The sequence below is a fragment of the Mastigoproctus giganteus genome, chromosome 12 (assembly GCF_048544385.1).
Source record: "Mastigoproctus giganteus isolate SK-2022 chromosome 12, ASM4854438v1, whole genome shotgun sequence".
Taxonomy (NCBI): domain Eukaryota; kingdom Metazoa; phylum Arthropoda; class Arachnida; order Uropygi; family Thelyphonidae; genus Mastigoproctus; species Mastigoproctus giganteus.
Window position 1 is genome coordinate 62222403 of NC_143586.1, and position 24893 is coordinate 62247295.

Genomic DNA, 24893 nt, shown 5'->3' on the forward strand with positions numbered 1-24893 from the left:
ATACCACAAGACAGATTTAGAAATTTTTTTAGCGTCCATGCTCACCGGGTACGAGCTGTTTTGGCTGCACGTGGAGGACCAACAAACATATTAGGTAGGTGGTCATAATGTTTTAGCTCATCAGTGTATATTAAATAAATACAGCCACTTCTCTATACATAAGGGTTGCGTTCCGCGGAACTCTACGTGAGTCGGAATTTCCCTAAATGCTTATGAAGCACTGGCAAAATTGATTGAATTAAAAATGAAATGTTCGACGAACATGTAAATAGAATTACACTGGTCTGCAAAATTTAAGGGCCAGTCAGGTTTTCACCTGTAGCTTCTCATAGGAGTGGCATAGATATGGGAAAAACATACCAAAGGAACCTCGTGAGGTACAGGAATGATGAAGGAAACAATACCGACACAACAAGGGAAACAAAACGGTACTTTATTCAAAAACGGCACGATAGCACTGGCTGCCATGATACAGATGCATCACTGCCAAAGATGGAACAAAGGGAAGAGGTGGTCCACAGTAGGAGATATGGCCACCCCTAATGTTGATACAGGCGTTGCACCGCCTGGCATACTTAGAACAATGTTGTTGATAAGTTCTTGCGGTAACATCATCCTTTTCTCTGTTTGTGCCATCTTCAGCTGGTGAACATTTTCTGGTGGGTGTAGACTTGCCGCTAGGCGTCTACTCAGAGCGTCCCATATCTGTTCGATAGGATTTAGATCGGTGGAACGGCCAGTCCATACGAACAATGTCCTCACGTTCCAAAAGCATATCAACAGCTGCAGTGCGATGGGATGTGGGGTTATCATCCATAAACACGAACTCGGGGCCAATGACACTTCAGAACAGACGCACATTGGGAAAGGTTACCTCAGCACAGTAGCGTGCATCGGTTAGAGTACCGCCTTCCAGTTTCTGGAGTTGTGTAGGTCCATCCAAGATAACGCCTCCCCAGACTAGAACACTTCGACCGCCATATCGATCCCTTTCAGTGATGTTTGCGGGGTGATAGCGTGTGCCCACCTCTCACTAGCTGACGTCCAGAATCGCTGCTGAGACTTAATCAACTCTCATCAATAAAAAGTGCTTAAGTAAAGATTTTGTGGTTGTAACCTTTAGAAATAATGCTGTTCCTTAAGTTTTGCGTGCCAGTGGTGTATTTATTCAATTGTTTTATCTCATAGCAGGAAAAATTACAAAATTACAGAAAAAGAGAGGAGACAGGCATAACGTCAGCAAGTTTTACCTTTATTATTATTATTATTATTACTAGCCATATAGTACAAGGAAGCCTGAGGCTTATGCTGCACTAGCTAGAAAAAAATGTCCAAGTTACCGAGAGAGAGAGAGAGAGAGAGAGAAGTAGAAGGGAATCACCAAGAAGAGAAGAATGATGGTATCCAGCTCAGGACCCTGGGTGTGCCAAGCCCATACTCACCAGATGTGAGCCCCTGGGGTTCGAGCATCGTTGCCAGAATTAACTCTCCAGTTGTTGAAGGCTGTGGAAATTTACTCTCCGAAGTTGAAGGCTGTGGAAATTTACTCTCCGAAGTTGAAGGCTGTGGAAATTTAGAAGGAGTTTTATCCAACACATCACAAAATTTCTCTGTAGCTGCAGAATCGGCACTGGGGACTTCACCGCATACTTTAATGTTTTGGAAACCACCGCGATGCTTGAACCTATTAAACTACCCGTTGCTTGAACCTATTAAACTACCCGTTGCTTACCACGATCGTGACTTGGGGTTCGCTGTACTTATCCTTAATATCTTCATAAATACTTCTTGCTTTTGCTTGAAAGGCCATTGGACTCAGGGGCACTTTGTTCTGAAGCTGATTTTCCATCCAGATTATTATAGCTTTCCCATCTTCAATATGCACCTGAATGCTGTTTTGTGATCATTGTTGATCTTAAATGCTTTGATCCTTTGACATGTTTTTTTATACGCGCACTGTCCCTTAAAATAGTATTCACTTTTGAAGCAGCGAGACCTAATTCCATGCAATAGATGACAAACTTTGTTCTGCATTGTACTTCTTAATTAATCATCTTCATTTCTAAATCACTTTTGTTTTGCTTCCTAGCACTGCCAACACTTGCACTTTCCGTTGGTCCCTTTCAGAGAATATTCTGAAATTTTTTTTTTTTTTTATAATTGAAGATTTCAGTGAATAGGAACTCATTTCATCATAATATTGTAACAGAAAAATCCAGAGAATTTCAGTTATCGGTAAGTGCAAAATAAGATCGAGTCTATTACCGGTTTATAATATATTGCGCTGACAGAAAAGCCCAATAAACTGAAAAATGCAAATTATTTTTATTGTTTTATGGTAGTGACCTCCAGAAATGTGTTTTAGAAAAATATCACAAAGGCGTTCAAAATTGATTCTTATAATGAAACTTATAATAATGATGAAAGGTAGTGCAATTTTCATTATAAAAATGACCTTTTAGAGAGATAAATAGCTCAGTTATATAGCGAAAATTTCGATTTCCGAGGTATTGGAAGGAATTACCAAAAAAAAAAAAAAAAAAAAACCCAATGTGTTATTCGGTTCACATTGCGATATTTTCACGATACCTCCATTTATTCCTACGGAATGCAAAATATGCTTCCATTTTTTAAAGTTTTAAAGTTTTTTTAAAGTTTTAGTTAAGTAAGTCGAATTTCTGTAATTCAGGGAATGGGTGTAAATGTCACACTGGGGCCACTTGGAATATGCATTCATCTGCCTCAAGTGAATTATTCGTGAATTCCGTTTGTTCTCTGGTCGATTTATCTGTCTACTGGATAAAAAACTCGAGAGACCGGGGGATGGGGAGGGAACCTTACTATCTATGCCTGAGACTGACTAACCCCGCCACGGTATGAAAACAAAGCCCATAAAAGTTTCTCGCGTCACTGACTGGATTCGAATCCCGATGTTTTCTTCCCAGTTTGGGTGGGTCGGTGACAATACCATTGTACGCTAACGATGCTAAGAGATTTTAAAAGATATTAGCGACTAAGACTGAACTGTGGATACCGGTATTTGTTTCTAAGTTTGGAGGAAATAAAACACTCTCTGTGATCAGCCTAATGCAGTAATGCACTTTAAACCTACCTGTATTTTTTGTCTCTTATTATAACTTCCACAAATTTTTCACAATCTCAATACAATTTAAATGATTTGCATAATAATTTTGAGTAAACTGGCAATTTTTGTTTAATTATAATGCTGTGCTATGTGAGGGCAGGATCCCTCTGAGGTATTTAGTTTCAAGCCCTGCAGCCTGCACATTGGAATTACTTCCTCATACATGTACATAATTTTGCTAATTTCATCAAGCGCATTGTTTCAAAGAGCTTGGTGTCTTTTTTTTTTTTTTTGGGAGGGGGTGGGCTCCTTTTTGGGACACGATACTCAAAGTGTGGTGTCGCCATTTCGCCCTCGTGGGTAGTACAGTTGGTATAATGGCTCACATCTGGTGAGTATGGGCTTGGCAAACCCACGGTCCTGAGCTGGGTATCATCATTCTTCTCTTTCTTGGTGATCCCTTTTTACTTCTCTCTCGCTCTCAGGGTAACTTGGGCATTTTTTTTTTTTTTTGGCTGGTGCAGCATAAGCCTCAGGCTTCCGTGTACCCTGTAGCTAATAATAATAATAATAATCACCGTCCTCCCTACACCTGGTGGAAAAGACATGAGTTTGAGCCCTGTCAGTGACGCGAGGAATTTTTATGGTCTTTTTCACACGCTGTTGAGTTATTCGATCCCAGGGGGGGTAGCATTTTTTTTTTCTCTCTCGAGTGTTTTGTCCAGCAAACAGCAATTCGATCACAGAACACACGCAATTTACAGACACGTTAATTATGATGCAATATGGTCTAAATTGCTGATACACCACGACAACCAACCAATCCACTTGTGGGTACATCCATACTTATTTATCTATTAATAATTCCCCCCCCCCCCACATATTCTTACATCGTGTCAAAATTTTGGGATCAGTTTTTTATTATTAAGATTTACAGAATATCTTTTTTTTTTCCTTTTTTTTTAAACTTCAAAAGGACAGGGAATTTTACTAGCTGATTGTGACAGGTCATAGGTGGAACTTGTGATGGAGACTGTGTGATTACTTCAACCACGTGTTTTGTGTTATTCTATAGCATTTTATATATAATTTTATTTATTTATTTTCTATGAGTTGAATACAATGGAGAGTAAAGCGTTATGCCAGTCTGTGTTTGTAGAACTTTTATTCAAAGACGAAAGTTTGGCGAAACTGATAAATATGATTACCATAACTTTAGATAATATTGGTGTAATAGATCGTGATCTACCTAAAGAAAATGATTTAATGATAGTCAGGACTTGTGTACTTGTGTGTAAAGATTTATTAAGGACAAGAGCAGGAAACTGCAGTGTTTTCGATCACAAAAGTACATCTGATAAATCTGAAGAATGTGGTGAATCTCAAAAACCTGTGTTAGTCCCAGGAGATTTTTTATCATTATATTCCGTTTTAATGGAAGTTGTGGAAAGGCTCTGTTTGCCCACTTTGGAGTGTTTAAACCATCTTGCTTTTATCGGAGATGATACGGAGAGTGAGAATACCCTCCGAATTTTATGGGATATCTTTAAATATTCGTTTGAAATATTGGAACAAATAGATAAAAAGGGCTGTGTGAAGCTTATTTCCCAGTTGAAAAATGCATGCTGCATTCAGTTGGATCAAATAAGTAGCAAGCGCGAAATATCGTGTAAAAATTATTATCAGTTTATTCTGCACTCACTGAATAGATTTTTGGAAATACTAATGCCTTTCCATTTTGATGCTGAGTTTTTAACATGGGTTGATACAATCTGTGATAAAGTCCAAAACATTTTATATTTATGTGACATGGATGTAACTGCATATATACTAGTTCATATAATTCCAAAATTAATGCTTGTTTCAGAATCCCAAGTAACAATTGTTGAACGTTTATGGAACAGTGTGGCTAATTTTTGTAAAGAAAACTCATTTGATAATCAGGGCATGCCATCAACAGTTTATTTAATATTATGCTCTATATGTGACTACAGCCTTTGTTCAGATGGCATTGAGGTGTATTCATTTTATAGTGATGACAGTTTTTGGAAGGCAATTCTTTGTGGTTTGACTCATACAGTTCCACTAACTCGTAAAAGGGCAATGTTCATTTTAAAGAGGATTATAAGTTGGTGTGACCAACAAAATGTTGAATTAAATACCATTCATTGTCATAACGAAAATATGCCCTTATTTATGTGGCAGTCTGTTCTTGCATCAGAACTTAAGAAAATGTGGGAAAATGTCATCGGACTTCTAGAGACATTGGAAGAGAAACAGGTAGATGCAGCATCACAGATTTCACTTCCTGATACTAATGTTTTAATTACAGTATAATGCATAATACTTAATTGCATGATGAAATATGACTGTGTATCTCACATGCTTATTTTAATAGTTTTTTTTTGTTTGTTTAGTTATTATTGTGTTATGAATTGTTTGTTGGGATTGTAGAATTATTACAAATGATCAAATCCTGCCATATATGTATTCACTGGGATAAATATTAGTCACAGTGAATGTATTAATTGGAGGCAGAGATGGATTTATATAAATTTCTAATCTTTGACCCTAATAAGACATTTATATATTTTATGAAGCGCCCCAGACACGAAAGGCATTAGAACCTTTTGCATTTGGGGTATTATAATACTTAGTACTGTGCATGGATTGAACGTTGAGAAGACAGAAGATACTTGTTGATATTAGACTTGAATTTCTGTATATTGTAATTTTTAGGAAGTACATGTGGAGGTAGTTTGTTCCAAAGTAGAAGCAGTAGAAGGAAGAAATGAGAGAAAGGAAAAATTAGTTCTGTGGGTATTGAGTTGGGCAGTGAATGAATGTTGACTGGTTGAAGCATGTATTTGGACTGATTTGGAAGAGTGGTGGAATTAGATTCTGGTTGAGAAGAATAATGCCCATGGAAGTATCTATAGAAAAGGCATGCAGCAGAAACAATGTCTATGAGATGGAGACTTTGTAAGAGACAGGTCACTAATTAATCTGACTGCCCCTCTTTTGAATAAAGCCTAGGAGCTTGAGAGAGGTTTTAGGGGCATCACTCTAGTTGTGGGAACAATATTAAATGGTGAGGCAGATTTGGGATTTGTACAGTCTTTGTTGCAGAGAAAGCAATAATTATGATGTACTTGTGCCACAAGATTAGAAGTCAGTAACTTTCAATAGAGTTATTATTAGGCATATGGTGCAGGGAAGCCTGAGGCTTATGCTGCACCAGCCAAAAAAAAAAATTTTTCAATTACCCAGAGAGAGAGAGAGAGAGAGAGAGAGAGAGAGAGAGAGAGAGAGTAGAAGGGAGTCACCAAGAAAGAGAAGAATGATGATATCCAGCTCAGGGCCCTGAGTGTGCCAAGCCCATACTCTCACCAGATGTGAACCCCTGGGATAAATATGTGGTCTTATCTAAAAATCTGTGTATTTGAAAATAAGCATGTTTGCATTTATGCCCATCATTTGGCAATAAATATCATTTTGGTGCTTAGTTTATTTAGAAAATCTTTCTATTGGAAACTTCTAAGAACAATTTATGCTTATAAAAGTTCCAACATGGATTATAAGAGACAAACAAAATAACACCAAGTGAAGCATATTGTTTTGCAGTCTTCTTATTTCTGACTGCTCACTCTGGGTGATAATAGATGTAGATGATTCTGTCTTCTAACTTTTCAACTAATCCTGGTGTTACCCAAGGTTCTTTTCTTTCTCACATTCTTTTCCTTATGTGGCTTAATGACTTACTGACTGCAAATCCTATTCTTAATTTTTCTGATGGTAGAACACATTTCACCTTCCAGTTTGAGAAATCTTATCCTGCACAAACAACTTCTTGAATATCTGCCACCAGTCCCTAAATTGTTGATCTCCAGTGAATTCCTGAGTGGGGAAAAGAAAATTTTAGTTAGCATTAGTAGAGGCATATGATGCAAGAAAGCAAACTTATACAGCATCATCCAGAAAAAATACAAAAAAACTGCCCATTTCACCCACCTATTCATTCCAAAAATTTATCTAGTTCTGCCTTGAATTTATTTAAGCTGTAAACTTCCACAATGCCAGATGGAAGCTTGTTCCAGTCATCAACCACCTGCTAGCTAAAGGCAAATTTATGCAAATCTATTCTAGAACTGTCTTTTCTCAGTTTGAATTTGTGCCTCCTCAGTTGCATAATCTGAGCAAGAGGAAGAATCCCATCAGCATTGAGCTTTCTGAAACCATTCAAGGGCTCATATACCTCAAAAGATTAACTTTAATCATGCTAAAACTCAGTCCTGTCTTATTTCTTGTGAAAAAAAAGTCTACTGCTTCATTCTCATCTTCAATGAAGCTCGGTTTCTAGACAAGATCACAGTATCTCTACTGGGGATTACCCTGATTTCTAATCTGTCTTGGCATAAGCACATCACAAATATTGCTTCTTCTGCTTCTAAAAACAAACTGGTTTTTCTTTTTTGCTCTCAATATTACTTTTCTTTTAAATAGGTATTGACTGTGCAAATCTGAAATCTGCCCTCCCATGCAATATTGTTCCCACATTGGAATGGTAAAAAGAGGGTACTCAGGTTAATTAATAACCTAATTCTTACAAAATCTCTGTCTAGGCATTCAGTTTCCACTACATGCATTTTCTGTTGACTTCCACAGGCTGTTTTTCTGAACTGGTTTCTAATTCCAGTGCTGTCTTCTAGGCCAATCCAAACATATGGCTCCACATCCATTCACTGCCCAACCCCTAACTAATAGGAATAACTTTTCCTCATTTATACTTTCTACTTCTGTTATTTTAACAGAACAGGCTTCCTTGCACCATATGGCTAATAATAATAATAATAATGTTATTGAAAGTTACCCTGACTTCTAATCTTGTGTTGCGGCAAAAGCTTCTTTCACAGGTATTTCTCAAAAATTACAATCTGCACAAATTCATGTAATGTCAACATGCATTTTCTGTCTGTCTTCTCATCCTTCAATTCATGCAAACTACTATGCACTACTATACGTTCTAATACATTTTGTGTTTGAAGTTGCAATAAAAAATGTTTTGGCTGATATGTGTGTGTGCATGCGCTCAGTGATGACTGAATTGTGACCACCCCATTCGTAATGAACTATGCTGTACAACTAGTAATATAAAAAGTCAAACAGCTTTATATGCTAGAGCAGTGGTAATATGCATCTGGTCATGCAAGTCAGACTGATAATGTAGCAGTTATGGGATGTAGTAAAGATATCACTGAGTCTCAAAAGTGCATGATTATGGGAGGTTGCATGTCGGGTGCTTCCATATCGAAAATGGCACATCTTGTTGGTTGCTCACAGCCCACTGTGGTTAAGATGTACGAAGAATGGTGTTGAATGGGGTAAACCACTGCTTGCTGACACAACTGTAAAGGATTACACAAGGTGATGTTTGTGGTGAGCAAAGGATGCAGTAGCACACTGTATGGGCTGTGTGACAGTTTACATCACAATACAATATGGGAATGCAAGGACAGTATCCCAAATGATGATGTGCTGCACACTCAGATGTATGGAGTTCTGCGGCAGACGACCTGAGAGACACCGTTTTCCTCACTGTTGATCATTGTTGACAGCGAATGCTGTGGTTTCAGCAATGTGCTAGTTGGACACTGGAAGACTGGAAATGAGTGTGCTGGTTGGATGAGTCCAAATACCTGTTGAAACATGCCAACAGACACCTTTGTGGGTGGTGCAAGAAGTAAGAGTCTGTGGACCCATTATGCATGGTGCCCCAAACACTATCACTGCATTCTCCCCTGGACTGCAAAAAATTGCAGCTAGGCCTGCACCACAACTGAAGAATAACAGTAAGTTGAGGTGCCCAGAGAGTGCAGTGCAGAAAGTAAATCGAACAAATGAAATGAAAACCAGAAAAATGAATGAGAGAGTGTGTGTGTGTGTGTGTGTGTGTGTGTGTGTGTGTGTGTGTGTGTGTGTGAAAAAAAAGAACACAAACGTAAATGTTACAGTTAAGTACACACTAATGCTAGTTTTAATCTCTTATATTATTACTTATTTAACATAATTATTGTGCATTAGTATTTAATTTACATTGCATCCTCCCTGGTATGTGAGAAAAAAGATGAGTGAAAAAAAAATATCCCATCCCCAGAGTGGGAAAGGCAGTTTTACCTTCCTACCGGATTCGACACTTACATGGACCTGACAACGATCTCCATCACGGAGACATACTGCAGCTCTGCTGCTGACATGCCATTTGGCGATCTGAATCAGGCAATCTGAATCAGGCAAAGGGAAAGAGATGGGTCTCTGGCTCTTCCCCTCCCTGCTGCCCCCATATTTCGCCTAGTGGAGCTCATCCCCGCTGACCTTTTTGGGGATGCCTACTCTATTGTCCCCATCCTTCCTGTTTCCCTCCCACTTTAACTAAACTGACCAAGTATGCCCCTAACAATGCTGCTAAATTCTAATTGACGTCTAAATTCAGCTGCTTTGTCTTATACCTCTTTCGGCCTTTCCAAATTCTAGCTACATAGTACCTGACCTGCCTCCTTGTGGCAAAGTATGGGCAACGGTGGATCCCAATGGTTAAATGGTCAGAGAAACAACAGAACATAACACTACACAACAAACCACTCCCCCACACACTTTTTAAATCTCTGGTCTCCACAGAGTTCTGTGTCACCCAAACAGAGTATACAGTGTTGAGATGGGGGGAACCCCTGGTACCATCAGATAACTAACACATTTTACACGTGTATGATGCCCACTCTCCAAGCATGTGGCAGTGGTTGCTTAATATGGGGCATGTTTTGCTGGCAAGAACTAGGACCCCTACTGCATGTGGACCAACATTTCACTGGTGAGTTCTACTGGCAGTTCTTAGGAGACTGTGCAACCTGTCATGTTGCATTTTTTTCTGGACAGAAACAGGATCTGCCACGTCATTGGGCCTGCACTGTGCACGAGTGGCTTGAGGAACACAGTGAATATATCACCCACCTTGATTGGCCTCCAAATTTGCTTGACCTTAATCCAATTGTGTGGGATGTTTTGGAATGGGAAATGAGGTGTATGGACATGTAACCGTCATCTATTCTGTTACTGTGGAAAGCATTGCAGGTGGCATGGCTGCAGATTCCTATGGACGTCTTCATACATCTAGTGGAGTCAGTGCCTAGGTGAATAGTGGCTGTTATCTGTGCAAACAGTGACCCAACACAATATTAGGTAGGTGGTCATAATTCAGTGATCACTGTGTGTAAACCACAAAAGTAGAAATATGTGGACAAACAACTGTTTTGATATATCAACCATTCTTATTCCAGTTACAAAATATAATTGACTATCATAAAATAATTTTTGTGACACATCACATGATATCACTAAAATTAACAATTATCATAGACATGCATCAGAATATTAACTGCCATGAGACATGGGAAACTATCTGATTATCTATCCACAAGAAACTAGCAGATAATTAGGCTGCTTTATTAAACTCCCCTTTTTTTATGTTTCTTTTATTGTATTCTAGAGGAACAACTATTGTATATGATAGTTTTGAAAAATATAGCAGTGCAGGTATAATAAAGCATACTATTTTGAATTTATAAAAAAAAAAACTTCATATAACTAAGAGAAAGTTTTTTAAAATTTATAAAAATGTATATACTTCTTGAACACTGAGGTAAATCCTATAAATACTCATATTATAGTTGCATTCATACAGATTTTTACATTGGACAATTTAAAAAATAATAATAGTGTTACCCAAGTATTAACTTTTGTCCGCATCAGAGAAGACCATCAAACAGTTTAATTGATGTTTGATGGCTTGCTCTCTGAGACAGAAATTATGCCTCTTATTGACCATCAGTTATTGTCTCACACTGCAATTACATTGGTTTTCTTTGTAAGTTAACAGTTATATTTATATTACCTTGCAACATCACAAACTGATATCAAATGGAGATATAAATGACATAAATTTAAACATACACTATGAAATGCATGATATGTCTTGTGGCCAGAATCCCCATGTATCAATTTGTTATTATTAGTGTTCTTTAATTAAATAAAAGTACAATAATTTAATTTAATATTAATTAAATTATTGTACTTTTCAGAAAAAATTATTATTCTCTTCAGTAATTTAGTCTTCATCTTTGGTACTCAGGTGGTCAGATAAGGTTTTTAGGAACCATTTCACAATCTCGAAATCAGTTTTATATACCAACCTGAATACAACACAGTAATATGAGTTCATTATAGCAAGGAATGTTCATATCTATTACCAGCTTATCACTGAATAGACTAACTCTTAACTATATCCAGTTGTTAACTAGTACAGGAAATCAAACAGAAAGCAGAAATTGAGTAATGTGTCACTCCACACCTTTTGAAGGTTACTTGATTTAGAAAACTCCTTTCTAAACTTCTTTTTAGAAAGAACCTTAATTAGTATTATTAGTGGTAGATGATTCAAGAAAGCAATCTTATATAGCATCAACCAAAATAAAAATAAAAAAAACCCTAAAAACTTCTGATTTCACCTGTCTGTTCCCTCCAATAGTTTGTCTAGTTCTTCCTTGAATTTATTTAAGCTATCCACTTCCACAACAACAGATGGAAATTTGTTCAAGCAATCAACTACCTGCTGGCTGAAGGCAAACTTCCACGCATCTATTCTGCGACCATCCTTCCTCAACTTAAATTTGTGTCATTAAGATATACCTGATATACCTTCATCTATATCATTGATAAAAATAGAAAACAATGGGCCCAACATTAAACCCTGGGGAACTCCACTAATAATATTACTCCACCAAGTGCAGTGTCCATTGATTACCACTCTCTGTCTTCTCCCATTCAACCATCTCTTTACCCATAGTGGCAACTTGCCCTGAATGCCATACTGCTCCAATTTGTACAGTAGTCTTGCATGTGCAACAGGTTCAAAAGCTTTCCTCAAATCCAAGTACAGTCGAACTTGGTTATAACGAGCACGGAAATAACGAGATCACGGCTGTAATGAGCAAAAGGCCATAATGATTTTAATTTATGCGTATTCCCATACAATCGTTCACTGTTATAACGAGTGTACTACATGGATATACTGAACAAATTTTGGTAACTATGCAGACATTCTTAATTGTTCGGGGTTGAAAAAACCCAATTGTTGGAATAGACAAAAATGAAAAGGGCGACTTAGCTTCCATAACCACCCTCGTCGCATCGGATTAGCAATCGGTTTATGTACGACCTTGTCCTTTCGGGGGCCAGGGACTATACCATAGTGCAGTGGCATTCCACTTGTCGCATTACCCTATTTACAGATTGTCTTGTATTCACTGAACCATAAATTTGTTTTGGGACTTCTAAGAATTTTGGAAATGGGACTTCTAAGAACGTTGTATGCATTTCTGGACTTCTAAGAACGTTGTATGCGTTTCGGGACTTCTAAGAACGTTGTAGGCATTTCGGGACTTCTGATAACTTTATCATTTTAAAGTAAAATCAGTTAGAAACGACGCCTTCCTTCAGAATCATGTCTACTAACAAAAGAAAGTGTTTTTCGATTCGCAGAAATTCAAAATTATTCATGAGTTAGAACGTGGTGCAAAAAATGTTGAACTGTGTAAAAGGTTTTCTTTGTCCTCTTCAAGTGTATCAACATTGTGGAAGAATAAAGATATTTACATACTGGCACTGGAAAAGAACATAACCGAAAAAAAAAAAAAAAAATTAGAAAGTGCGAGGTTACAAACGATGAAGCATTGCTTCAATGGTTCACCACACAAAGAAGTGCTGAATTTTCAATAGGCGGTCCGATCTTGAAGGCTCAAGCGGAAAAATTTGATAAACAATTAGGACGCGACGATTTTGTGTGTAACAATAGTTGGCTGAATCGATTTAAAAACCTACATAACACTGTTTATGCAAAAATTAGTGAAGAATCTCGATCTGCAGATCCAGTAATGGCAAATGAATGGATTGACCGTATTTATGCAGAAATCAGGAAAGATTTCAATGGCGAAGACATCTACAACAGTTGTACTACTGCAACAAGATCCAGAAAATTTGGGTAGATGGGCTGAGAAGTGGCAACTGAAGTTTAACATTGACAAATGCAAAGTACTACATATGGGTAGAAGTAACCCTATAGGAACATACCAACAGTGTGATACTACACTTAGGGTGGTAGAAAATGAAAAAGACCAGGACGTGATTGTGCAGTCAGATATGAAGTTTACTGAACAATGCAGACAGGCTGCCAGAGCAGGTCATGGGGTATTGTCAATGACATTCAGGAATTTTGCTAGCAGGAAAAAGGAGGTGATTATCCCTTTGTATAAGGCAATTGTCATTGCCATGCCTTTAGTACTGCGTAAAGGTCTGGAGGCCTCATTTTAGGAAGGGTATAGAGTTGCTTGAGTATGTGCAGAGAAGGGCCACAAGGTTGGTGAGGGGAACGAAGGGGTTCTCTTACCAAGAAAGGCTTAACATTGTTCTGCAAATTTCAGCGGCTGGATACTAGGCACCTGCAATGTGATCTGATTGAGGTGTATAAGGCCTTGAATGGGTTGAGCATGCTGAATTCTGATGAGATTCTTCCACTTGCTCAGATTATGAACCTATGGGGGCATAAATTCGAATTGAGGAAAGACAGTTGTAGAATAGATGTGCAGAAATTTGCCTTTAGCCAGCGGGTGGTTAATTGCTGGAACAAACTTCCATCTGTCGTTGTGGAAGTTGATAGCTTAAATAAATTCAAGGAGGAACTGGACAAACTTATAGAGGGAATGGTTGTGTGGATTTGTTTTTTTTTATGGGGGGGGGCTGCTGATGCTACATAAGCTCATACGCTTGCTTCCATCACGTGCCTCTATTAGTACTTTAGCATTAGCATTAGTAGAGGCATTTGATGCAAGAAAGCAAGCTTATGCAGCATCAGCCAAAAAAAAAAAAAAAAAAAAAAAAAGTAACATAAATAAATAAAAATAACCACTTCCACTTCACCCCTCTGTTCGTTCGAAATACCTGTCCAGCTGAGCCTTAAACTTATTTAGGCTATCAACTTCCACGACAAGGGATGGAAGTCTGTTCCACCCACCAACCACCCGCTGGCTAAAGGCAAATTTCCGCACATCTATCCTACATCTGTCTTTCCTCAATTTGAATTTATGCCCTCTCAGGTGATTTTTCTGAGCTAGAGGAAGAATCCCATCAGCATTGAGCATGCTCAAACCATTCAAGGCTTTGTACACCTCTATCAGATCACCCCGCTGGTGCCTAGTTTCCAGACACTGTAATTTGCAAAACTTAAGCCTTTCTTCGTAAGAGAACCCCTTTGTCCCATTCACCAATCTAGTTGCCCTTCTCTGTACTCGTTCCAGCAACTTTACATCCTTCCTGAAATGAGGCCTCCAGGCCTGTATACAGTACTCTAGGTGTGGCCTGACCATTGCCTTATACAAGGGAATAATCACCTCCTTATCCCTGCTAGAAAAATTCCTATATATCATTGACAATACACCATGAGCTACTCTTGCAGCTCGTCTGCACTGCTCAGAGAACTTCATATCTGCCTGCACCACCACCCCCAGGTCCCTTTACTTACTACAACAACACCGATGAAATTACTTTTTTATAATTTGACATCTGACAATACATTTAAATTAAAAGGGGGAAAATGTGTTGTTGGAAAAAAAATCAAAGGCTCGCTTGACAGTGCTCATATGCACAAATATGACAGGAACTGATAAAAAAAAAAAAACTGTTTGTTATCGGAAAATCGTTAAAATCTCAGTGTTTCAAAAACGTAAGGAAACTTCCTGTGGGTTACACTGAAAACAAGAAAGCTTGGATGACTTCGGATATTTTTCGAAATATGTAAATGATTGGAATAAGGAGCTATTCAATAATAAGAAAAATATTTTGTTAGTTGATATCTGCCCTGCACATCCCCAGATTCAAAATTTGTCCAACATTAAGCTAGTGTTTCTGCTTCCCAATGCAGCATCAATTTTACAACCAGTGGACATAGGTGTTAATCAACAGTTTTAAAGGATTTTATAAAAGATTTCTAGTTCTACATCTGATCAGTCAAAGAGAACAGAAACTTACCAAGTCTGTATCGGTATTGGATGCTATAAATTTATTGAATGATGCTGGAACAATGTTACTTCGACAACCATATCGAATTGCTTCAAGAAATCGAAATTAAATTCAAATGAAAATTTCAGTTGTAGATGAAGATGATGGAAATTAAGAAAACAACTTACCATTATCCGAATGGTTGCTGTGTAACAACATTGTAGGTTGTTTATTACAGATAACATCTATGAATTTGTACGAGTCAATGACAACTTATTAACTTTTTTTTTTTTTTTTTTTTTTTTATGAGAACCCCAAACACGAGAGGTATTATAACCTATAGTACTTAGTACCGTGCTTGGGTTGGAGGTTGAGAAGACGAAAGAAGATATTTGTTGATATTGGACTTGAACTTCTGTAGATTGTAATTTTCAGGAAATACGTATGAAGGAAGGTTGTTCCAGAAAACGGCAGTTGAATGAATAAATGAGGAAGATGAAAAGTTGGTTCTGTGGGTTTGAAGTTGGACAGTAAATGGATGTTGGCTGGTGGCGGCACGTGTTCGGACTGTTTTGAAAGAGAGAGCGGGAATTATAGAAGCCAATTCAGAAGAACAGTGCCCATGGAAGTATCTGTAGAAGAGGCATGCAGCAGAAACAGTGCGTCTATGAGAAAGCGAGTGGAGAGACTCTGTTAGAGATGAATCATTAATTAACCTAACTGCCCTCTTCTGAATGGAATCAAGAAGCCTGAGAGAGGTTTTGGGGGCACCACCCCAGATGTGGGAACAATATTCCATGGCAGGGCGGATTTGCGATTTATACAGAGTGAGCAGCTGTTTGGAAGAAAAGTAACGCCGAGAGCGAAAGAGAAAACCAAGTTTTTTAGATGCAGAGGAAGCAATATTTGTAATATGCTTGTGCCAAGAGAGATTAGAAGTCAGGGTAATCCCCAAAAGAGATATATCATTTTGCCTAGAAATCGGAGTGTCACTAAAGATAAGCATAGGAGCAGAAGAATCCTTTTTGCGAGATATAAGACAAGATTGAGTTTTAGAAGGGTTGAAATCAACTAAGTTGTCTTTGCCCCACTGGAGAATTACCTGAAGATCGGCATTTAAGGAATTGGCAGCAGATTTTCGAGAACTTGAAGCTGATTGAGCTGGACAAGGTTTCTCAAAATGGAAAGTTGAATGCAATGTGCTATCATCGGCAAAACTATGGATAGGATTTCCAGTCAATGGAAGAAGGTCATTGATATACAAGAGGAAAAGAGTGGGGGAAAGAACTGAACCTTGGGGGACACCGGCATTAGTGGAGAAGTTAGAAGACAGAGAGCCATCTACCATCACCCTCAGTGAGCGATCAGAGAGAAAACTGGATAACCAGTGGAAGTGGTTTTTTTTTTTTTTTGGCTGATGCTGCATAAGCTTGCTTTCTTGCATCAAATGCCTCTACTAAAAAGCTATACATAAAATAACCAATTACTAAAAACAGTTGGCAAACCATAAGATGGAAGCTTGTTTAGAAGACCTTTATGCCAAACACGATCAAAAGCCTTTGAGATGTCAAGAGCAACTACTTGTGTTTCACCGAACCTTTCCATTGAATTAGTCCATAAATGGGTAACATAAGCCAGAATATCACCAGTGGATCGACACTGACGGAATCCATACTGGCGATCGTTGATCAGACGGAAGGTTTCTAGGTAGTTTAACTAGTGGTCTTCTTACAGAGAGTGACATTGTAAATGCTGTGCTCAACAACAAAGATGATAACAACGATGGTAAAGATGATGATATAATGACAATTGAAAGTGAATCAAAATCAGTGCTGACGATCTCATAACCTCAAGGTGCAATAGACAATTTTTTTGAAGGAACTGAGGCAAGTAATGAGACTTTTAACATGTTGTGTTTTAAGGGGAAACTTATCAAAGTGAAATCTTTAAAACAAACATCAATTTTAAGATTCATAAATAAAGACTAATTGAAATTGTGTTTATTATTAAATAGTATTGTATTGTTTTTAATTACAGAGAAATAAATTGCGTTTAGTATTAAGTGTATGGTTTTAAAATTACAGACAAATAAATTGTGTTTATTATTAAGTGTATTGTAATTATACAAGCATATTAATATCTATCTTTTGAATCTATCTGTTTTATCAAGTTATTGAGAATTTAAAAAAAAATAGGCAGTAGATTTAACTCATCACTGATATGAAGTGTTCATTGTTTAAAGGTCCCAAGGGTTCCCCCATTTCTGCTATCATGGATATAGCGAGTAACGGTTATAACAAGGAAATTTTGTTGGCCCCTTGATGCTCGTTATAACCAAGTTTGACTGTATATGATATTAAAATTATTTTTTGCATCCAGTTCCTTTGTGAACACATCATAGTATCCTATCAAATTGGTCAGAAAAGACTTCCCCTTAACAAACCCATGCTGTGTCTGAACTATAACTGCAGTCTTGTCAAGATATTCTGCAGTGCTTCATTAACCGATGACTCCATTATTTTCCCTGGAACAGAAGTTAAACTAACAGGTCTTTAATTACTCATGTCATCCTTTGATTCCCCCTTTGTGAATTGGGGATACATTTGCACATCTCCAGTCCATGGGGACCTCCCCTGAGTCCATTAATTAACTAACTTTTAATGAGTTCTTTAGTTTGTTAAAAAGAAATCAAATGGTGGAATGTTAGGTGAATAAAGTGTTTAGAAAGATATTCAGGATAAAATACCGGCCATCAAACATTGTTTTTCTTTATAAGTTATATGTGTGTGTTTTTAACTTATAGAGCATTATAAGGATGAACCATATTTCATCACCTTGCTTTTAGAAATACTGGATCATGATCACCAATTTCAACCAGTTCTGTAGAAAGTTCAGCTCTTGTTTCTAATTTGCTGTCTAAATCTTGGTAACGTGTAAAATATCAGATATGATGGCTTGGAAACTACCATATGATAATTCCAACTTGAGAGATTTTCTTTAGTTTAATGATTGGTTTGAATAATGCTTCTAATGCAGGAGAAAGGACACATGCAGTAAATTTTTAAATTTTTGACAAGGAAGGTGTCCCTTGCATCACCTTTGTTGATATTTTACCTATATTTGAAGCCCTTGTACCATTCAGATATCTTATTTGCTAAAGCTTTTTCACTGTATAAAATAAAAAGGATTTCTTATTTTATACAGTTTTAGTTTTGTCTTCACATATTTTTAAAAAATTCTGCACTGTATTTTTTTTTGTCTGCATTGTATATTCAGAGTATATTCACTACATTATTCCATAATATTCTGAGTTTTGATATTTGTGTATACTCAAAACTAAAAGTTGAAATACACTAACACAAGCAAACTCATATAAAGGATATTGAAAGTTGATGGAAGTTAAATTTTTTTATTAACACTCTTGATTTTTAATATTTTGCTTGCCTGTGTGTTTTATTTATTTATTTTTTTTTTTTTTATATTTATTATTTATAAATGTATCATTATTTTTTAGGTTCATGTAATAAAACCTATGCTAATGAAGTTTGATTCCTTATTGAAGGACACATACAACAATGGTAAGTTCTTTCAATATACACAATAATACCAAGATTATTAAGATAATAATGGGAATAGGGCATTCCATGCCATATTTATTTGTACATAATATGCCAAGTGGCACCTGCTTTAATCAGTTGTGTTACTGGGAAATAAGGAAAATGATTCAGGTGCCACAAGTTCACAGCCCTATTTACCTAAAATACTACAGGGGGGGTTAGAAACTACTACTCTCATATTCTTCTGTAATTTTAGTGCTAAGATCATTGAATGATTCATGATTAGCAAGAAAAGTTTTCTGTTTTGATGCTGCCTTTGGCTTTACAAGACAGTAAGATACTATATGTGTGTGTGATGGAAACAATATCACTGTATCCTCCATGCATGATTGAGACATCATGACAAATACGAACACTTATCTTGGAATCTCCACCTCTATCCTCAAGTCAGTTGATTCACCACCATTCACAGTTTGGTAATGAAAAGTTCTTTCAGGAGAGTACAATATAGCCAAACCTCAGGCAAATGTTATCCTGTGGAGTTCATGGCCAGGAACAGGATAAAATACATTACCAGATAGGCATTTGTATTTTTTTGAAGTATATCTCATTGCTTGGGTTGTTTTATTGCTAGATCAGAGCAACATGAATCTCAATGATTTTTAAACCATATAAAGTGTACAAGTTATTATAATTATTTTGTTTGTGGGGTGCTTCAAAAGTCCTTACTCATAAGGATATGAATGTTTGTTTTTCTTATTACAGGTAACTGAGTTATTTATATTTGTTTGAGTTTGAGCCTTCTAGCCTTGGCTGTCTAGAAAATAAAGAGAAATTTATTTATGATCATGTGTTTACACAGCTTCATTAGATGAAAGATCATGTACAGAACAATTCCAGAGTTATGGTTTATTGTACAGCCCATGGGGAAAGAATTTTAGGACTTTGAAAACAGTGAATAGCAACACCTGCTTGACAATAATGCATAATGTTTAGAACATTGCTACTTGGTGTGTAGCTTAAAGCAAGGTGCCGTAATACATTTCCCCCACGAGTAAGGACTTTTGAGGTACCCAGTGCAGATGTGAATCAGTTCTCAAAACAAAATTCCAATTAATGATATCCGTATTTCTAATATACCTTGGAAATTGAAGAAAATCAGAACCATTATGGCATTCAGCAATCTATTATGCACTCTTAATATGTTAATCTCTATATTTTATAGAAACATCACAGGATAGAAAAGTTTATCTTCATACATCCTGGTTATTGATGCTTTTTCGAAGAATGTTCATGCATGAAAGCAAGTTTGTTGTGAAATGGGCTGTGTCTGAGGTTTTAAAATTGGATTTAAACACTGTTCCCATTTTTATTCAAAATACAGATAAGGTAAGAGAGCTGCTGCTTTACAAAGATAAGGATTATATAGTATTTTACATTTTTTTTTTTTTTTTTAATTTTGCATAGTTTAAGGCTTTCTGCACTAATATTTTATTAGTCTAAATAGTATTTTATATTGAAGAATTTATAATAAATGAAACATTTTCTTACTATGATTTCAAAATACATTTTCCACATAGCAGTTTTATAGAAATTGAATGAAGTATTTATATCATTCTATTGTTTGGTTCTCTCATTTAAAATTAATTTTTTTATCATGAGTAAAATTTAAAATTCTTCTTTGAATGTAGCTAAAGGTTAAATAAGTGTACCTCCAGATCATTATATTAATTACATTTTGCAGTTCATGTAGAGAAAAAATACGTAAACACTTTATAAAGTGCTTTAGACATCTAATTTTCCTGCCAGATGCAATTAAAGTTTGTAGTATTAATAAATATTAATAGTATTAAGCAGTCCACCATTATTTTTACTGTCTTCCCCATAGAGGAAGACAATAAAAAGCTCTAACAATAAAAAGTCCACCATTATTTTTACTGTCTTCCCCATAGAGGAAGACAATAAAAAGCTCTAACAATAAAAATAATATGACTAGTTAAAATGTAGTGTTCAAAAATTATTTATTTTTGGGTTTACATTAGCTAATATATAAAACAGCATGACAAAACAGTTTAAGAACTCCAATGCAGTATTTTTCCTCCAGGAAGAAAGTATTCATAAAACTATCCATCCAGATTTTTTTACTTTAGTGTACCTACTTTGAATTCCTTTGTTTATCCCTTTGTGGATGGCAGAGATGCAATATCTGCAGAAATCTCTTCCTGCTAAACACATTCTTGAAAAATCGAATTCTGTTTATCTACTTCAGACCAGTATTTCTTTATATCAGTTTATTTTAGTCCTATGTTGATAATAACTCCAAAAAAAAAAAAAAAAAACTCCTTTAATTTATATTTAGTGAACTTGAAACCCAATTACGCCATGTGGAACAGTTGGAAACTATCTTATATGTAAGAGTTTCTTTTTTTTTTTTTCCCACTCAATTTCTTCAGAAAGGTCAAACAATTTCTAAATTTCACCATTAGAAAGGTCTTCACAAGATCTTGACTGCATGTTTAAATAGATAGTTTATAGATAGTTCAGCTAGTTTATATGAAATGTAAATAGATAGTAGTACAGTAATTGGGCCGGCACAACAGGACAACAAATTTTCATAATCAGAAACACTGATGGGTGCACTGAGTGGGATATCAGACCACAAAAGGTTAATGGGATAATGAAAATCTGGTTGCTTTGTAACTTGTATATATATTCTTACTGGTATTGGCAATAAAGTCTCTCTCTCTCTCTCTCTCTCTCTCTCTCTCTCTCTCTCTCTCTCTCTCTCTCTCTCTCTCTCTCTCTCTCTCTCTCTCTCACACACACACTGGGTGAAATATGTTGATGCAATACACACTTTACAGGGTCAGGCTTATTTGCTGTCACAAATGTAAAATCCATTGTTAAACTGTTGCACTTATATATTGACTGCAGTAAAACAATTACGATAAAGTTATGAACTCCTCTAGTTTGCTAGGGTCATATCAGAGTATAAACAGAAATTTATTTTATTATTACGGAAAGCCAACAGTTGAAAATGAAGGAGGTGCTAGTCAGACTCAAAAGAATAAAATTACAAATTATATTTTTAATGGTACAAAACACAGCTCTCTTAAGTAATTTGACCTTGTTTCTCTATTTGCATAGGCTATTACTTGAATCTCAAATATTGGATTTCGACTTGGGCTAATTCCTATATATTTAAGTATAATTCCATGAAGAAAATTTTAAAGTAATTTTTAGAAACATTAAATGCAAATAAAACATGTGCACATTATTTTTATTGGTAAAAAATAAGATCAGTTACATTTTTAAATTTTAAAATTAATTTAGAAACCATGGTGCAGTACTTTTATATAATATATGTCTTCTGTAGAAGATGGCTGTTATGTGTAGGTATGTGAAATAGGTCTTTAATATCATGGTATTGGTTCTGAAGATAACAAGGAATGTGTTGAACAAATATTTTTAATGTTCTTTATAAACTGAAAATATCTTTGAACACATATAATAAAGTAATCAAGTAGTTTAAAGGGTGTCACAAAAGTCTTGGAGGGATTTTATATGGTGATAACTTGTTTTTATGGATCAAATGTGAAAGGTTTTCAGAACTTGAAAATATATTTATTGTTACAAATTATGTATGAAAACTTTTGTCACTTAGATGTCCTCCACTTTGCTGCAGATATTTTTCTGCTCTGATGCTGATATTTTTCTGCTCTGATGCTGATATTTTTATAACTGGCACCGCTATGATAACACACGTTTTGCCCACAGATAGTGGTTTTCAATGTTTTTTGATGTGAAAACATCTTTGGCGGTATTAACTAAAATTTTTGGACTGAAGCAAGACCAGTTGGTACGAAAAATGCAAGACGGAAATGAAGCTAATGACACTTAACTCGGTCACTAATGTTGATTCCGTAGAGTAAGTAGTGGGCATGAACATAAAATGTTATATCGTTCATAACTTTGGTTCTAGCTGTTTGATTTTAAAAATTTAAATGGTTTTGATTTAAACATTTCCTAAGGATGTTTTCATATAAAATAAAACATCTTTTGTGTGTACAGGATACACATGCTTGTTTTTTTTGTTTTTTTTTGTTAGTGCAAACCACTGACAATGACTTGGTAAGAAGAATCATTTTTCAACAAGATGGAGCCACTCCGTTACCTAATACAAGTGAGAGATTGTCTAAATTAACAATTCCCAGGTGGTTGGTTTGGTTGTAGCCTCCTCATTCTTGTCATCCAGACTGTCTCCACTCAGTTTTTGTGTGGGAGGTTTCATTATAGAGATGTCATTGCCACAATCCACCAATGAACTAATGGAAAGAATTGTTATCGGTTATCCAGTTAACTCCAGGTACCCTCCATAAAGTCTGGAAGGGAAGTGAATTTTGTTAAGATGTTTGCCACATCACCTATGCCTATAATTCAGAATTTATAACTGATGTATTACTCTTCATTGTGTAAAAATAATATATTTCTCCTTTTATATAAAACATAATATATTTTTCACAAAGCTTCATTTTTAATTTTGTTTTAATATTAAGAATAATTTCATTTTAATTTCAGCATTCTTCTGGTATTCTGAGATTGTTTCAAGCTTGTATAATTTCCCCATTCCTCACAATTTTCACTTTTAGAATATTGTTTCTGCACATTCTCATTCCCTTATCTTTTAAATGTAAAATGTTTTCCCCCTTTTTTTTAGGAGATGCTCTCTTTACTATTTGAAGTTCTGAATAATCCTTCACTTTTTGCAAGGTAAATTTCAATTTCCAATTCCTTTTCTGTGCTTGTAATTAACATATTTTAAGTTATGCTAAACCATTGAAAGCCAAGTTTTACTAGCTTTAAACAAGCTAGTATAACTTTGTACATATAATTAATTCTATATGTATAAAGAAATAATTAAATCTTTTTTATTATTATAAAGTCACATTTTAAAAAAAAATTTTAAACTGTTCGTAATTTTTTCATTACAAGATTTTTAATATTATTCTCATATATTCTAAACTATACCTATCTCACACTAATTGTCTTTTTTACTTCTTACTAATAAAAATTCAACTCTTCCATTAAATATATACATTATTTCAAAAACTGCATACATGATTTCAGTGTAATCGAAGCTTACTTAATTTTGAATAAGCTTACATTTTAGGCACCTCCGTAGCCAGGTGGACAGGAGCAGCAGTGCGTAGCACATGCTTCTTGATTAGACCGGGGTTCGAGCCCATGCCCACCAAATACGGAGGATGCGGAAAGGTCAGAGAATGACCACCGCATATCCCCAGAGCAATATGGCCTTAGTTGCTAATGCTCCTAAAAACCAAATAACAAAATAACAAGCTTACATTTTAATTCATATAGTTTAAAAAGTAAGCTTGAAAAAAGCTTAAAATTTACGATTGGATATAAAATACAGTGTAATAGATCTGTCTACATATTTTGTTTCATAATTTTGTCATATTAATATATTAGGTAATAAAAGTTAAAGGTTAAAAATATACTAAAGGATAATTATAATTGTTTAAAAATTTCAAAATTATTAAATTTTAATAGTAAATTTTACTATTAAATTAAATAGTAAACTAGTAAATTTTAATAGTAGCATATTATCCATTTTGTATTATGAGAAGTTCTAATCCTTTTAAGTATGTTTAAACATATAAATTAACCTAGCAGTGGTTGCACCTGGTTTGATTATCCGCTCAGTGAAATTGTTGCACATTAATTGCTGGTTCAAGATTATCATATATATATATATGTATATATATATATATATATATATCTCTCTCTCTCTCTCTCTCTCTCTCTCTCTCTCTCTCTCTCTCTCTCTGCCTTTCTAACTACACATAGACTCTTACTTGAGTAGTTTTGCAAGTCATAAGTTGTTTATTAGAATAATTTGGGTCTTTCAGTTTTATGAGTTTTTGATGTGCTATCTTCACCCCTTCTGGGTGAAGATAGCATATAATATGAATCATTTTTAGATATGAATTTAGCATATTTAAAATTTCAGGACAACTTCTGAATCACCAGACAACTGTGTGGCTCTTGGTACAAACCTTGTAAAGTTTATGAAATCTTGTTGTTCTTTTTTATCCAGTAGGAATGGTCAGGGTAAGAGTATAATATAC

General features: G+C 35.7%; 1 protein-coding gene across 1 annotated transcript in view; it reads left to right on the plus strand.

Annotated features, from left to right (window-relative positions):
- The first annotated feature begins 4207 nt into the window (after positions 1–4207).
- Positions 4208–24893, plus strand: part of LOC150077103 (tRNA (guanosine(18)-2'-O)-methyltransferase TARBP1) — a 110351-nt gene continuing 89665 nt past the window's right edge. The window contains exons 1-5 of the mRNA XM_090385785.1: positions 4208–5416; positions 18702–18765; positions 19970–20133; positions 23462–23514; positions 24776–24876. Coding sequence (XP_090241911.1) covers positions 4208–5416; positions 18702–18765; positions 19970–20133; positions 23462–23514; positions 24776–24876 — 1591 coding nt within the window. The remainder of the gene's footprint in view (positions 5417–18701; positions 18766–19969; positions 20134–23461; positions 23515–24775; positions 24877–24893) is intronic.